The sequence below is a fragment of the Triturus cristatus genome, chromosome 4_1 (genome assembly GCF_964204655.1).
Source record: "Triturus cristatus chromosome 4_1, aTriCri1.1, whole genome shotgun sequence".
Taxonomy (NCBI): domain Eukaryota; kingdom Metazoa; phylum Chordata; class Amphibia; order Caudata; family Salamandridae; genus Triturus; species Triturus cristatus.
In genome coordinates this window covers 355,865,495-355,882,272 of record NC_140585.1, presented here as the reverse complement: position 1 = coordinate 355,882,272, position 16,778 = coordinate 355,865,495, and the positions used below count along the sequence as shown (strand labels likewise).

General features: G+C 40.0%; 1 protein-coding gene across 6 annotated transcripts in view; it reads left to right on the top strand.

The window, feature by feature from the left end:
- The window catches only part of CAPRIN2 (caprin family member 2), a 699,936-nt gene that overhangs the window by 228,376 nt on the left and 454,782 nt on the right, over positions 1-16,778 (top strand). For 4 of the 6 annotated variants that reach the window (XM_085652360.1, XM_085652358.1, XM_085652357.1 and 1 more), the window contains exon 10: positions 2,294-2,335. The exons of the other annotated variants lie outside the window; for them this stretch is intronic. In XM_085652360.1, coding sequence (XP_085508486.1) covers positions 2,294-2,335 — 42 coding nt within the window. The remainder of the gene's footprint in view (positions 1-2,293; positions 2,336-16,778) is intronic. 6 annotated transcript variants of the gene reach the window in all.

Below are 16,778 nucleotides of genomic sequence, written 5' to 3'. Positions count from 1 at the left end.
TTGGCGGCTTTAGACATAGCAAGTATTTTTTCCATCAGTAGGTTGTGCCTGAACCGCAATATTTTACCGCCTTTTGATTTAGTAGTATCCAGTTTGGTATGCCAACAGGATGATCATGAAGTACTGTCCTGTATGACAATATTGATTTGACTGACCAATACTTAACTAAGTATTTAGAGAGGGCATCTAGGATAGTGACTCTTTTTTAATCCAAATTCTGATAGCAAATGTGCTTTGGAAAATCAGATTGCCTTTCCTTTTATATTTTTGAAATTCCAATACTGATATCAAGAAATGGGTGTCTGTATTTCTTCTCTACAGAAACATGCCACCTTACAGCCTTTTAATACATTATGAAAATTACAAGTCTCTTAAGAGATTAGGTTGTTGTAAGGTGTGTATCTGCCTAGACTATGCAACGCATTTAAAACGGTTAGGATTTGGTAACACCTACTTTTTCAGAAAATAATTGAATGGATGTTTACGCTGCTGTTTTGCATGATCTACAGGCAGACATTTTGGGAATAAAATATCTGACAAATAATAAATAAAGCCTTAAGTAGGGTTGTCCTTAGTGCTTGAGGTTGTGCAATGAAGAATAAACAACCTACAATTCATGCAAGTCAAGCTGCTGAGGAGTAGAGCAAATTCTGATAGCTGTGCAAGCAGCAATTTTAAGATACCGCTAGCTCAAGGGGAAACAATAATATTGGCTTCCTCAATATGTATTTAGAAGCAACTTCTAAAGGTAACATTCCTAATGCCTGTGCTAGTTGCAATGGGCCTTGACATAGACAACACCTGTATAGTTAAAGCTAAAAAGTTAAATTGATAATTTCTGTAATAGCAGACAATACTACAAACTTTCCATTTACCACTCGTGCATTAGTACAATAGCATGTTTAATGTGGATGGCTGTGCACAGACTTCCCCAAGATGGGGAATTCTGGGTATTGCATACATTCACTAAACGAGCAGGGTAGCACAGACTCTTGCGTCAAGGAAAGAATCAGAAAAACCAGCGCTGCCTTCGTTCATCTAAAGCTGTGAAGCTCCAAGGACCCAACTCTGCTTTTTAACACCAATGTGTAATCAGTCCTTCTGTATGGAGCCACAATTTGGAGAACAACAAAGTCCAGACCTTCAACACCTGTCTGAGGAAAATCCTTCAAATCTGCTGACCATACCCCATTAGCAACAATGGCCTGTGGCACCAAACCTCCCTGCTCGTGAAGAAATCCTGAAAAGACACTAGGGCTGGATAGGTCACACCCTCTGCAAGTGCGCGTCGTATACCTCCAGGCAAGCCTTGACCTGGAACTCTCAAGGCAAAAGGAAAAGAAGCAGGTCAAGATACACCTGGTGCTGAGGCCTTGAGGCGGACTGCAAAGAGATGGGTAACACCTGGAGTCAGGCTCAAAGAAAAGCCCAAGACAGATGGCTGGCAAGTCCTGTTTGTAGTGCTATGCCCTAGGTGGGGTAGCAGGCATAAGTAAGTAAACTTTAGCTTCCACCAAATCACAAAAAAACATTATTTCAAAGTAAAGACCTGACTTTGTTTCAAATTTGGTTTAAATCCATTCAGATGTTTTTCTGTACCGGAAAGCAAAGTTTCCTATGGAATTAACCTGGGAGTAGTAATATTTTGGCACCTCTTCTTGGCCTCCACATGGCAGATCCGTGCAAATCTTTCCACAAAGGAGTTTATTAGGATGATTATTTATTGGGGGAGGGGGGAGGGAGGGTTTGAAGTTGTGTGCGGATTTATTAAACTGCACCAAAGTTATTAGCAAAACAGAAAAAGCTTTCTGTTGAAACTGATCCAACTACCCAGTGCCAACCACCACACTGTAATATTAAGGTGTATGATAAATCAGTGTATATTTATTTATAGATAAATGTGTGTACATGAGAAAGCACAACCACCATATATTATAAAGAAATTGCACGTCACCAAGGAGTCTGTTGGTTATGTAGACTAACATGGCAAAGGATAATAGGAAAAAATGTAAAAACGACAGGATCGAGGTTTAATGGTATTGTTTTAATGTGCATCAAAGCACTAAAAGTGATTATTGATAATGCACTTTTGCAAGGGTTAAAGTAGCATCAAGTGTTTATATTGGCACCCAAGGGTGAAAATGCGAGTCAATCTTCTGTGCTTTATGAAATTATTTTAACATGTTAAACTATAGATATCATTGCCATCTGCTTCAAATGCTTACATATCCCTAGCTAAAGCTCTCAGCAGGCCATTCTCTGCACCTAATTTATTATCTTTATTTTGTTTTAGAGAATAGAGCGCCATCAAAAACTTGAACCGGAGGTGAATCATGTAAGTAATATTAGCATAAAGAGATAAGGACTTATTGTGCATTCGCACTAGATTGTATCTATGCCAGTAATAAAGTGGGATACCGCTCATCAAACTCAAGTGGGTATGGTTCGCATAATTTTACAGCTCGCTATGACCAGGAATGTCCACCACAAAGCCTACAAACTCCCAAACCCCCAACCTTTAATCCCATCCTACCATGAAATTGTAGTAACTAGCGACTTTCATCATAATGGTTCCGAAGACCAAATGTTTTAAAATGTGTGAACATATGTGAGTAAGATTTTTTTTATTTGTGAACTGGGCACAACTTGTATTAGGAGTCTGACGATTGGTGCTTACCAATTATGATCAATGGCCTTTATGAAATAATGTGAATATGGAGGACAGTAATATTTGTCTGCATGCAGGCATGTATTTGCACTTGTGTTTGCATCCAGGCATGCACGTGCATTTGTGCGTTGGTCAATTTGTGCATAGCCGTGTGTGAGGAGGTGTCTGTCTGCATGTGAGTAGCATTATGGCTTTTTATAGTGGCTTGACAAAATTACCACATTGTTTTCTGTAGCAGTGCAAAAAAAACGGAACAGTTTTCACGCATAGCAATGAGGCCTTCAAACTGCAAGAATTACAACTGAGGTCAGGTCTTTTTATTTTTTTTTTGTGTTTAACTATTCAAGAAACAGAAAATGATATTCATTTTCACATACAGGAAATAAGGCTCATTTAAACGGTGCAAGAAAAATAAATTAGCTTAGGCCTTTTTTAACCTTAAGCTGCCCTGGATGATATATTGGTTACAAAAAAAAGCAATAACTCCAGGACAGAGAAGACCCGTGGTTCAGCACAAAAAACGGCCTTTTCGTATGAAAACAGGAAATCTACTTCTACTTTGTTTGCTGGTTCAGGACAAAAATGGTCTATTTGTAAGGCTTTATTTAGTTGTACGACGTTACCACACGTGTCTTTATCACCCATGAAAAACCACTTGTTGACCTTCACAACACGTGGCACTCCCCAGAACAATAAATGAGCTTCACAGGCTTTTGAAATGTTGCCACTATTCGGAAGATAGTCCAGAGGATCAGAGAGACAAGACTGCAAATTCAGAATGGACTCCACCACTAACAGTGAGCTGGTAAATAATTTACATTGTTAAATCTGTATGCTCAATGTAACTAACATAAGTATGGCTTTATATTACGTTTAACAATGTTTATTTTGTACATGTTCTCTATATACAGATGTTACATATCCTTTATATGCCAGGTTCATTGTTCACGTTTGTATTAGTACATTGTGTGTATTCATGTATTTTGTGTATGGCAAACTGACTTATGCACAGCTAGGCCCCTATTTGATTTCAGTGAAGCTTAATGTAGCATGTCATTACATAAAACATGGAGTGTCTTAAAATATTCTGTGGTTGTTGTGATAAAATGATAGACGTCAAGGCAGTCTATAAAGCATATATGAACGCAAATGGATACTACATGTAATGTGTCTTCAGGCTTTTAGTTTTTGTTGTAGAAAACATATTTGCCACTTTGTTTTGTTGTAATGAGCACTTTGTTTTTGTAATGTGTGTTTTTTTTTTTTAACTGCAGTAAATAGAACGTATTTGGGTTTTGTTTGAAAGCCGATCTGGATTTTGACAGCCCCGGTCAGTTGGCTTTCAAAGGCAAAGCTTTAAAATGTGCCTCTACAGATACATGCCATCCAATGTACTGTTTCTTGGTAGCTTGTGCTACATGTATTGGGAGGTTTTAGAGACATTCAAATAAAACATCAGGGTTGTGGTGTTTTAGAAGGTTTGTCATTGGACTGTGGTGTTTTTAGATGCTTGTAGCATGAGGCACACATCTGGACTGTGCTGATAAGCCTGTTTTATGATGCGTGTTTAAAAAAGCCTTTTACTGTGATGCCTTTGATCCAGCGGCTCACCAGCAACAGGTACTCTAATACCATATACTCACCTGGGCCCATAAACACACATACACTCCGTCCGGTAAAACTGCTGGAATCAAAGTTTATGATTTCCTAACATTTCAAGATTAGTCACCTCTTGCTCTCAACTAATCTTTCACTGATGAAAAAGTTCTTTCCTCTGGTCAGCGGACCATTAGTTGAACTACTTGATGGTGAAATGACATGAATTATTTCTCTCATTGCAATGAAATAACCACAGACTCAATTTCAAAGTACAGTACAGTCTCCGTCACTCATAGGAAGGAAGATTCAATAATCAATCATCAAACACATACTTTATATCTTACAATGACTTATGCGCAGAAAGGAGAGGACACAGAGAAAAGAACATCTACACATTCATGGAAGTAATGGTTACCTAGGATGGTGTGAAAACCAACCCCCTTGCCAAAGGGCAGGTAAGGGTCCCCTGGGAAACATCAGGTGACAACGGCTTCAGGACAAGATAGTTGACCTCTCTAACACCGACGCTTACGTAGCACCCCTCTCTGACACTCTCTCCCTCCTCGAGATTCGTCCGCGGTCTTCTAATGAATTAATCTAAAATAGATGGTTCTGCATTAGATTCTTCATCAGTCACTCCGACAGCATCCCGAGCTCTGCAGCATTCAGCAAATCTCTCATTGACTAAATAGAACTATCTCTATAATACCTTTCAATATTCATGTACCACCCATTAATGTTTCAATATCGTGAAAATACTAACTCTGATTGGACAGGCAATGGGGGTGATCATCACACCATGCTTATACCTCATCTTAGTCTATCATTCCATTGTTCAAAGATCCAACCCCATAATTTGTATTCAAAAATGTTATTCCCACCCGTATTCACATCTTATTAGAAACATTTGTGTATTTTTGTCATGAACATCTATTCATCCAGAGGTCTTTAGTGCTTGTTTCCAGGGTATGTAACTTTTGTGTCCTTGGATCGCGTTCAAGAGTTATCGTCACTCTTCCGGCTCAATCTCATCAGGCATGCACGGAGGTCATATGACACTCTGGACTCATACGAGAGGCCCAAATGCACACTAATAAAGTCAGAAAGACTAGTAGTTCTCTAACTTCTGGACTAGTACCAGCATGCTGGAAACGGGCTGTGGTCACTCCACTTTTGAAAAAAGCGACACTCGACCCGTCCTGCGCTGGTAACTAGACCAATTTCTCTGACCATATCCGATCAAAATCATTGAACGACTGGTCAGCAAAACTCTGTCTCAGTTCCTGGAGTCCAACTCCAGGCTAGATGTTCAGTTTGGCTTTCGACCTGGCCATGGAACTGAGACTGCTCTAGTGACCGTGTTAGACGATCTTCGACTGCGGGCAACCATGATATTTTGCTGACCAGGTTGGAAGAGTTTGGGGTGTCAGGGACGGTTCTAGAATGGTTCCGTTCCTATCTTTCCGGCAGATGTCGGGTGGTCTCCCTCCCGCCGTATCAATCTAAGTTTTCCAACATTCATCATGGCGTTCCTCAGGGATCGGCGATAAACCCTATTCTCTTCAATATTTGAGACCCTTGATTGAAATCATAAAGGCGCATGGTGTGAAATTGGTGAACTATGCCGATGACTCGGCTACTTCTCCCTAGAAGGAAATCAGTCAATTCCTCTGGTAGCATTTCATGACTGCATGCAGGACACTGGCCATTGGCTATAAGCCAATTCACTTCAATTTAATTCAGATAAGACTGAAGTCTTATATTGTGCTGTGGGGAAAGTCCCTCCCCCATTTCCTGATAATGTTTGGCCTTCAACTATGTCTAAAGCAGTACGTAATCTAGGAGTTATGCTTGATGCTAATTTAACTTTGAAAATACATGTAAATAAGGTGGTGGGGAATTGCTTTTCCCTGATCAGAGCTTTGAGGAAGATACTCCCAATGTTGCCAAAGAAGGCCAGAGCGCTGGTCATTGGAAGTATTTTCCTCAGCAGGTTGGACTATTGTAATGCTCTACTATTGGAGGCCCCAAACCTTTTGGTTGAACGTCTTCAAAGAGTCCAAACCTTGGTGGCCAAATTGGCACTGATGAAACCACGCCGCTCGTCAGGCTCCTTGGCCCTTGCAGAGCTTCATTGGTTGCCAATAATGCAGAGGGTTCAGTTCAAGTCTCTGCTTGGCCTTCAAGGCCCTTCATGGTTTTGGACCCAAACCTCTTCAGGAGACCTTTACATGGTATACTCCATCAAGGTGTCTTCGTTCCGCCACTGCTTGTTTGGTGATGGCTCCCAAAATTCGAAGAGCCAGGGAGTTTAGCTCGGCTGCTGCCAAACTCTGGAATAACCTCCCTCTGGAAATTACAGTCCCACGATCTTCTGCAGTTCAGGAAAAACATGATCAAAACATGTTTGTTCCCTAGAGCTTGACAGCTCTGGGGCTACCCTGTTTAATCAACTCCCAATACCTTCCACTGATTGATTCACGTACTATAGTGCCAAGATACCCGTTGGGTGATAGCTGCGCTTTATAAATACTGCATACAACACAAATGTTTTAAAAATAAATGGTTTCACTGTATACCACCTATCTCTACTCTAATCCCAATTATTTATTAATGCTTTTCCCGCATTAGCAAAATAGCATGGTTTAGTTTCAGCAAATCAGATGGCAAGCATGTGAGCTTTCAAGCCGCCATTTTAATAGTCTGCTCATGCGGGTGAATTTCCCTCCAAGCAACAGCTCGTCATACTGCGTAGATGCAGTTGACGCATGCGCAATAAAGATTTCCTGTTAGCAGCCATTTTAGAATTTCGCTTGAGTTATTTATTAGTAAACACATAAGCAAGCTTCTCGGTCTCTTATATTTAATGTGGTGCTTATTAATTTTACACAATGCGTAGTTAATACAATGTTAGAAGTTAAATGAGGGTTGCTTCCGAGCAAGTCTCTTCTTTACGAGTCCTTGCACCATCAATCCCCTCTCTGATGGCATTTTTGAGCCATCACAAAATCACCCATCCCAATCAGATGGCAACTTTAGCATGTCTCAATTTCTTTTCCACCCTTTTCATCCTTATCCTAATTTTGAATTTTCAAATCTTTCATTCTCTTGTATAATTTTGCTTTCATTTCTTCTAGTTGGATCTCTTCATACTTACTTTTCTTTCCCTTTCCATTCACTTCATATTTTCTTCCTTTCCTTTTTTCGGCAGCATTTACACATCATTATCGTTAAAACTATTGTTATACCAAATAATGGAAAGACTACTTGACCTATAATACCTTTCCAAAGATTAGTAAACCAAGTCCCTATTGAAGAAATACTGTTAGTCTTTCCTATACACTGTCAACCTCCATTGGTTTCAATTCTTGAAGTTTTATAATATTCTTAATATATACTTTGATTTCTTTGCTTTCATCGGGTATGTAAGTGCAACAATGTTGCACTTTCAGCATTTTCAGACTCCGCCTTCCTTTGCCAATAATATATCAAGTCGATTTTGTAAAACCATAGACCTAATTGCAATCATTTCTGTATTCATCAAGAAACCTTCAGCAGTATCAGTCGAAAGACGATCAACTACTTTTGCCAATTAACAGATTCTATGCGAATTCAGAATGACTCCCACTGAAGGTATCAATGCACCAAAAATGTCAGCTATTATTTCTGAAAAACTAGCTCTTTCTTCATGTTAGTTCATTAGTGTTTTCATTGATTCCAGTGATTCTTTTTACTACATATATCTTCGGACATAATATTCCAAAGTAGCAACTCCTGTACCACCTTTCAGCCAGCTTATAATAAGCATTATTTCTACACATGCAGCAAACCCCAGGAAATACTGGATCAGTTCCCCCTTTTAGTCCCCAACCTCCCAGAATTAGGAAGTTATGTTCACACTCACTGAAACCAATAAATACATTGTTATAGTCTGGCTTTAATCTATGGAGGCATGTTTTCCCTGTCTTCACAAAGTCTAGGGACATAGCAGCATGTGCTTTGCCAGCTGTATATATTCCCTCTTTCTCAGCCCATGATGGTATGTGTTTTCTGTTCAGCAGCTTCTCTGGAAATCTGGTCTCCTTTCTTCAACTGAATTCAAAAACACTTTCTCCTCTTCACGTAATGAACATGTTGGGTTATTCGTATGTGTCTTCACTATATCTATTGACTTCATGGTTCAGAAAAATTCACTCATAAACTGTGCCTCTGGACTACTAAGCACTGGATTCATATTCTTTCGTGTAGGAATTTCTGAAAATACTACATCTAAGTTTGAATAATATTGAAGTTTTCCTGTTCTATAGAATAGACTTGTCAGTATGCTACATGAAATACCATACGTTAAAGGTAAATGATGGTATGTGACGGCTCCTGCTACCGAAGCTGGTTATTTCATACAAACATAACCATCACTAATCTCCATTGTGTCTACAAATTGGAACAACAATTTAGTGAATAAATTTAAAGACACGTCATTATCTGTTACTGTGTGATGTAAATCTATCATCTGCTGCTTCTATTTCTAATCTTATCTTTCATGGTAGCTGTCTTTTCATTAGTGTTTGTCATTCTTTTTGTCTGTTCTCATGAGATAAGGGACTGCTACTGTTAGAAATAGCCATACTATGACCACTAATAAAATGCTACATATGCAAGCCCTACAGTATTTCTTTGTGCAATTTCGTTTTGGTCTTTCAGCAACCCTGTCTTCAGTCATTTTAGTCTAAGAAGATTCCTCTTCCTTTCTTTTTCTTTACTTGTGAATTCAAATATGTGGTACTTCAAGGAGGCCTCACTTCCCCTTCGTCAATCTGTTCTGCATTTACTTCATCTGTCTCTTCATTTCAATCTAGATTCTCAAATTCGTCTAGTATCACGTAGGTCCATTCAGGACCCTTGAACTTATTGTTCAAGACTCTGTCTTGGACTTCGAGTGTTTTTTACAATTGACTGCTCAGACTGACTAGTAACTTAATTCTCTTGTTCTGGGTTTTCACTTGTTTATCTCAAATGATATTTTAACCTTTTGACTCCACCTGGCCAGTTATCACCTTTTCTGACCCTTTTAACTTGCACTGCACTTTTTTCTTCTCTGTCTCTCTCAAGAGCTTTTATTCTCGTTATGTTGTGGCATAATCTAATTTCCCTTCTTCAGAGTCACTATCTATCTGTCCTTGTTCAGGTCTTGTTGTTGTGGCTTCATTTGCCTGAACTTGTTCTTCTATCTGTTCCTGTTTGGGTCTTATTTCAAACTGTTATTCTTCCGCCCGAACTTGTTCTTCTCCTAACTGGTCCTTTTCAGGTCTTGCTACAATTGGTTCTTCTGCTGCCTGAACGTGTTCTTCTATACCTGTCTGTCCCTGATCGGGTCTTTTGGTTGATCTGCTTGTCTGAGTATGTTCTTCTTTCCCTGTCTGGTCCTGCTCAGTATTTCCAGTAGTTTGGTTCACTTTTTCCTGAGCGTGTTCTGCTACTCTACACCTATCTGGTCGTCACTAGTTTCTTGTCTTTCTAATCTTGTTCTACTTCATGTTTGAATAACCACTTCAGGTATGTCAACCACTGGTATCCAGCCTTCCTGACTTGTGCTCGTTTGTTCTGTCAGTCACTTCAGAATCTGTCACTCTGGATTCTTCGACTGCACAACCTTCAGCAGTCTCAACTGGTTTAGTTGGTTGTGGTCTCTTTTCAGTAGGAGCTGGAACCCTTTTTGTGTGACTTGCATGCATCCAATTGGGCAAACCTGCACACTTCACTGCGGTAGTAGTGACCAGTATGACTTGACGTGGATCATCCCACCTGGGTGCTAGGCACGATTTTCTGGTGTGCTTCACTACCATCCAGTCTCCAGGATTCAAATCATGCGCCTGGCAACTGCGTCTTCTCCAACCTGGTGTGACAGAATGCACTAGGTCAGCCAATCCTTTGCAATTGTCCAATACCAGATCATCAGATATATTCAGCAATTTATGTCCTGGTATAAATGCTTGTCTCATTGCCCTTCCCCTGAGTATCTCATGAGGACTCAATCCTGTTTTTCTGTCAGGAATACTTTGGAGTCCCCTCAATACAAGGGGAAATGTGTCTGGCCAACTCAGTGATGTAGATGCTCACATTTTTGCCAGTCTGGACTTGATTGTGCAATTCAATTGCTTGACCACTCCAGAAGCCTCTGGGCGGTATGCACAGTGCAGTTTGTTAAATTTTTAATGCTTCACAGATTTATCGAAATATTTCATTAAAATGAGGTCCTCTATCTGGTTCCAAAGTTACTGGAAAACCAAAACTTGGAATTAACTCTTAACAATAATTTTGCAACTGTTATGCTGTAATTTCTCTTAGTGGGGTATGCCTCCACCCATCGTGAAAACAAACACACAATGAAAAGGATATACTTCATTCCCCTGCTTGGTGGTAACTCTATAAAATCAAGCTGTAATCTTATGAATTGTACTTCTTCCTTTCCAATTTTTTCCCCAACTGACCACGGTCTTTCTTTCTGGATTTATTTGTTGACAGACTAAACCTCTCTGACAGACTTTCTGCGACAACCCTAAACCTTGGGTTATACCAATCTTGTCTAAATAGTCTGATCATTGCGTCCCTTCCTACATGAGTGTCTCCATGATACATTCTTGCTATTTGAGAAAGTAAGCAGTCTGGCATGACTGGTCTGTCATCAGGGTACACCCATACGTCATCTTCTGCCCTCCTTTCACAGCCTGATTTTATCCAGTTTTCCTTTTCACTTACTTCTACTTCATCATGCAACTGTCTCACCTCATCCCATGTTTCAAAAGCTGAGAATAGCATACGTAGGCAGCTGATTCCACTTGTTTCAATTTACTTATTCAATGCCACATTATTTCTTGCACAATATTGAGCAATCTGGTCAGCATATCGATTACCGGCTGCCACATAGTCCTTTCCTGACTGGTGAGCAGCACACTTGACCACTGCTATTTTGTTTGACAATTGTATTGCTTCCAACAATTCTTTCATAAATTTCCCATTTCGTATGGGGGATCCTGAAGTCAGAAATCCCCTCTGCATCCAGAGCTGGCCAAAGTCGGTCACAACCCCGTAACCATATTGAATGTCTGTAAATATGGTTATCTTCCAATTTTTCCCAATTTTGCATGCCTTTATTAAGGCCACCAATTCAGCTACCTGTGCAGACTTGACTCCCGGTAAACAGGATGCTTCAATGACCCCAGATATTTTGCAAACTGCATAAGCTACACTCAGTCCTCCTTTAATCCTTAAACAAGAGCCATTGTCAAATAGTTCAAGCTCTTTCTGTATATCAGGACGGGGCTTAGTGCGCATTTTAGTCACATCTAAGCAATCCTGTTCTGTTTCATCTTTCACTTCACAACATGGATCTGGCAATAGAGTAGCAGGGTTTACCATTGTACACCTAATCACTCACGTTTTCTGCTCCCAGAATTGTTCTTTCATACCTAGTCATCCGACTAGGGGTAAGGTGCTGTGTTTGAGTTCTTGTTAAAAGAATCTCGACTGAATGTGGAACATAGGACTTTACTAGATGTCCCATCACTATCTACTCACTTTGCTCCAGACTCCTACAGGTAGCAGCTACTGCTTTTAAGCAGCCAAGTTAATGCTGAAGACACAGGGTCCAAAGTAGCAGGAAAAAATGCGACTGGAAGTCTGCTTAATTAATGTCTCCGGTCAGGACTGAAAGCGCACAACTCTTTCACAACAGAACAGTGCAAATTATTTCGTATCATCAGGCCTACCTAGGGCAGGGGCCTCACATAGACAATTTTACAAATGCTTCCACACTTTCATCATCCCAGACTATTGGATCTTTCACTCTCTTTCGTGTCATCTAAATTAATGGTTTCGCTAGTAAAGAAAAACCTACAATCCATTGTCGACCGTATCCCACCACTCAAAAACATTCTGATCTTTGTGTCTGTGGTAACTGCATCTGCTTGATTATTTTAATTCTCTCGGGTCACTTTTCTCACTCCTTTTTCTATTTTGTGACCCAAGTATTTTACTCCTGTCTGACAGAAGTGTAATTTCTCTGACACTGGTTTAGACATGCAAATGAATCAGTAACAGTCTTCTCGGGATTTTGATGCCACACGCAAGTCAAAAATATATTGCACTAGGACTGAATTTCTGGGCGTAACTAACTTCTCAAGACACTTTTTTAGTATTGGATTACAAATTGAGGCGCTTTCTGTATACCCTTGAGGAACTCGGTTCCATGCCAAGATACGATCTTCAAATTTAAAAGAAAAAAGATTCTGGCTGTCTGGATGTAAAGGAATAGAGAAAAAAGCCTGACATAAATCAATTATGGTAAACCATCCTGCATTCCAGGGTATCTGATAAAGAATCACTGCTGGATTTAGCACTACAGGACAGGACAACAAGGCACTACAATTTTATTAATCTTAAATCCTGTACTATCCTATATTTTCCACTAGGCTTTTTAAGTCCTAATATAGGTGAATTACAAGGACTACACATCTTTTAGGATGCCCTGTTTAATCATTCAGTCAATCTCTGAAGCTACTCCTGCTTTGACTTTTGGACTCAATCAATCGGGGGTTTGTAAAGCACGCTATTCACCCATGAGTGTCTAAAGGCACTGGGGGGTAGCAGATCCGATCAGTCGAAGAGCCAGATCTTGAGGTCTTTCCTTAACGTGTGCAGGGTCGAGGAACGTCTGAGGTTCACAGTGAGCTTGTTCCAGTTCTTGGCTGCGATGTAGGAGAAGGCTCTCCCCGTTCGGTTTCTGCGGATGCGGGGGACCTCTGCTAGGACTCATTTTGTATTGTCTAGTGTTCAGATAAACTGAATCTTCTTTCACATTCACCTTCACTGGGTCTACATTTGCCATTAGCCCTATTTCTTTTCCAGTGAAATCCCATACCTTTGGATTCACGGTTTTCAAATCTTCTGGTAAGTCATCTATAGTTATTAAAAAATACATCTCATCTACCTCTGTACCTTGTTTGGCAAGCATTATCTTATATACAATATCTTCATCAGGGGTTTGAAGAGCAACACCATCCGTTGTGCAATAAATTGTTCAATTAATTTTGCACAGCAGATATCTTCCTAGTAAATTCACTGGACCAGAATCGCAGACTACGAATCTATGCAGGTCTCTTAAATTTCCAATGTGCGCTTCCATGGGTTCTGTAATTGGGGTTCTAATCTGTTGATTTGAGACTCTGACTACTTGGATAGCTTCTCCCGAGAGGGGTAGGTTTGGGATGTCTGCTGTTCACAGTAGAACGGGTAGCACCAGTATCCAACAGAAAAGTTATATCATTGCCTTCCCCTTTCCCATCAATAAATGGACCTGACTGATCTACCGGCAAGGATGCGCCAAGTACGCACTCCTCTTCCTCCCCCCTCAGGCACCGTCATTGCTCATTTTCACTTTCGTCAATATTCTGTGAAAGGTATTGTGAAATCACAGAATTTTTCTTACAACTTCCTCCTTGAAATCCGGCATCCGCACTGTTCTTTGGCTGATTGACAACATTTGGCATAGGGGTGGTGGCACCTGACTCTGCTCATTAACTACCTGCTGCAGCTGATTCATAAGCACCTCATTTTGCGTCTGTGGATTTAAATTTTGGTTTGGCCTGTTATTATTCTGAATATTCTTTCACTTGTTTTTCCAATGTCCAAGCTTTCCACACCCATGACAAGGAAATTTCTTTTTGCATACTCTCTATTCATTCGTCCTCTTGATTTACCACAATTCGCCACTTGATCACTCTGATTCTGTTCTTCCATCTGACCATCAGCCTGACTATTCAACTTCCTGTTCTGCCAATTTCACTTGTGCCCACATCGTTTTCTTTTAGCTTTTTATGCCTTGCCTCAATATCATCGCCACAATATTTCGCGTATCTCAGATTATCAATAGACTTTCCCTGCTAACACAACATGTGTTTTTGAATCATCTGACTAATTTCTGGTTTCAGACCGTACACAAACTGATACACAAAATGACCCATATCCTTATCTGCAATGTTCTAAAAGCCACTATACTGTTTAAACACCTGTAACAATCGCTCACAATATGCATCAACAGATTCATTTAGCTCTTGGTTGTTCTATCTATCTTTACCCAATCTGTTTCCTTAGGAGGAATTTTCCCTTTCAAGAAAGTAATTACTTGGTGATATTTCTTTATCACATCATTTGAGGGTGCTCCTGTTTTCGCATCTCTTGGATACTCTTCACTTGGCCAATCAACTGTGATCTTACATTCTGTTCATAAATCGGCAGGTACTACTATATCAAACAGACCATCCAAATCTCAACAGAACCTTCGAAACTTTCACAAACCTCTCAACCTGTTTGTACCATTCAACTGGTTTTTCTCTCAGTTTAGGGAAATCGTTTGTAAATTACAGAATATCTTGTTGACTTCATGGTAAATGAACATATCCACCACCAGGTACCTCTCTCATAGGACACAATCTTTTAACTTTTCCTGTCTCTTTTAACAGATATGCAGTAGACGCTTCTTTCGCCTATGCTGCCTCCTTCCTTGTCCACCTTGTTCTCCACTTGTCAAGGTCTCCCCACTTTTGCAAAATATTCATCAACTCCTTTACCTGTAACTTCTTTCCAGACACATTCATATTTTCTAAATCTTTCAGTAAACGCCACTGGATATGGTTTCTGTAGCACTTTTGATCTCCCTATATCTATTCTCATCTCTGAAGCGAGCTCGGTCAACTTCTCATGAAACATTTTTGCATTTGTTATACTTCTACATATAAACAACTCTTCCTCACTGTAAGTATTCAATTGTTCTCTTCCCTCATGTCCAGCTATCAACTCTTCCAATTCCACTTTCAGTTTGTAAATATCCAATATCTTTGGGGTTGAACTTTGCTTTTCTATTACTTGTGCCCATCTCTCCAGATCTTCTGGAGTTACGGCTTGTGAATTCTTGTTCTTGGGGATACCACAGACCCTCATTCTCTTGAACTGCTGGGCATAACTCTTGTTAGGGCTTCACTTACTGATTCTCTTATTGGTAGATCCATTAATGAAATCACTGAATTGCACTTGCTTGATCGTCCGTTATTACAATTTCCTTTCTAGGATTATTTTAAGGAGTCATTACAGCTTGTGTTTTCGGGCAATTTACCTTGTCTCCATACAAAGGAACAATGGGACCTATAGTTACTGGTATTGTTAATGCTTCAGGATTCAAATTTAATTGGCCTATTTTCTGTAATTCCCCTCTATTTTTTATTTAGTGCTTTTTCCTTATCTTGAAGTCCCCTTTTAACTGATGGATCATGTAAGATTTGTGGAAACGAGGGTGTTCCTAGTACTGGTGCACTTGGGGTGACTACTTGGTCCTTCTTGATATGGTGGAGGGTTTTTAGTTAAAATGTCCTCTAATAATTCATCATCTGACTCGCCATATCCTGTCACTTTCAGGTGTTTTGTTTTCTCTTTACTCTTGCCCCCTGACTGTTCCTCAGCAATGAACACTGGATAAAAACCTTCAGATACCATTGCTGTTCTCCATTGCTTCATCTGACCCTCACGGGAATCATGCAGATACCTAGGAAAATGACCCGTATAGGTTCCACTCTGGTTTTTCTCTCGTTCATGTGATTCAGTCTCCTATTATTCTAATGCCTTATACTGCGTTAGCCTAGGTTTCGGGTATAAATCATTCATCCGCATCCTCAAATTCTGAAGACTTCTCCCATTAAACGTACCATGTTCAGGAAAAGCTAAAACACCATCACTCTTTGTATATTCTATCCAATTCTCCATCCATACACATGTATGATATTCTCTCTCCATCATAAATGAAGCAGGCGTTTTAGGTGGCGGAATAGGAATTCCCTCTCTAGTCAACACAGGCTTATCTTACTTGAAGACATTTTTAATCTTCTTTATAAATGACATTTTCCTCTTTTCACCATACATTCTAGATTCTCGATGTAGGAAACGATAATCTGAAAATCCTCGTTTTTCTGTCAGAGCAACTCACTTCAAAAGGAAAATGAGAATCAAACCTACAAATCTTATCAACCAATCCTAAAACAGCTTTCACTCAGTCACCCAATCAGGTTCCAGCTCACGCTCGTGGTCTGACCAATACCAGCGCTGTCTTTTCGATGACGTCAGTTCTGCTCCTTACTACTATCCCCTCCTTTACAATTTGCGTCAGTCACACGCCCACTGTTTCAACCTCTCTGCGACGTCCGTGCAACTCCAGCAACCAGTGCTCCTAGTCCTACATAACTTTCAGCACTTTCCTGATCCAGACAGTAACCTCACTGCAGTATGGCTTCCATTAGCCATCCACTATTCAATATTCCCGGGAATTTCCAGACGACATGAAACAATACATAACAAATAACGAATAGCGGTCGTTGGTGCATAAATCAAATAATTAAATCCACAATATTTTCTACCTAACTAGAACCTAACCATGCCTCTGCTACCAAAGGAAAACTGATAGAGCAAA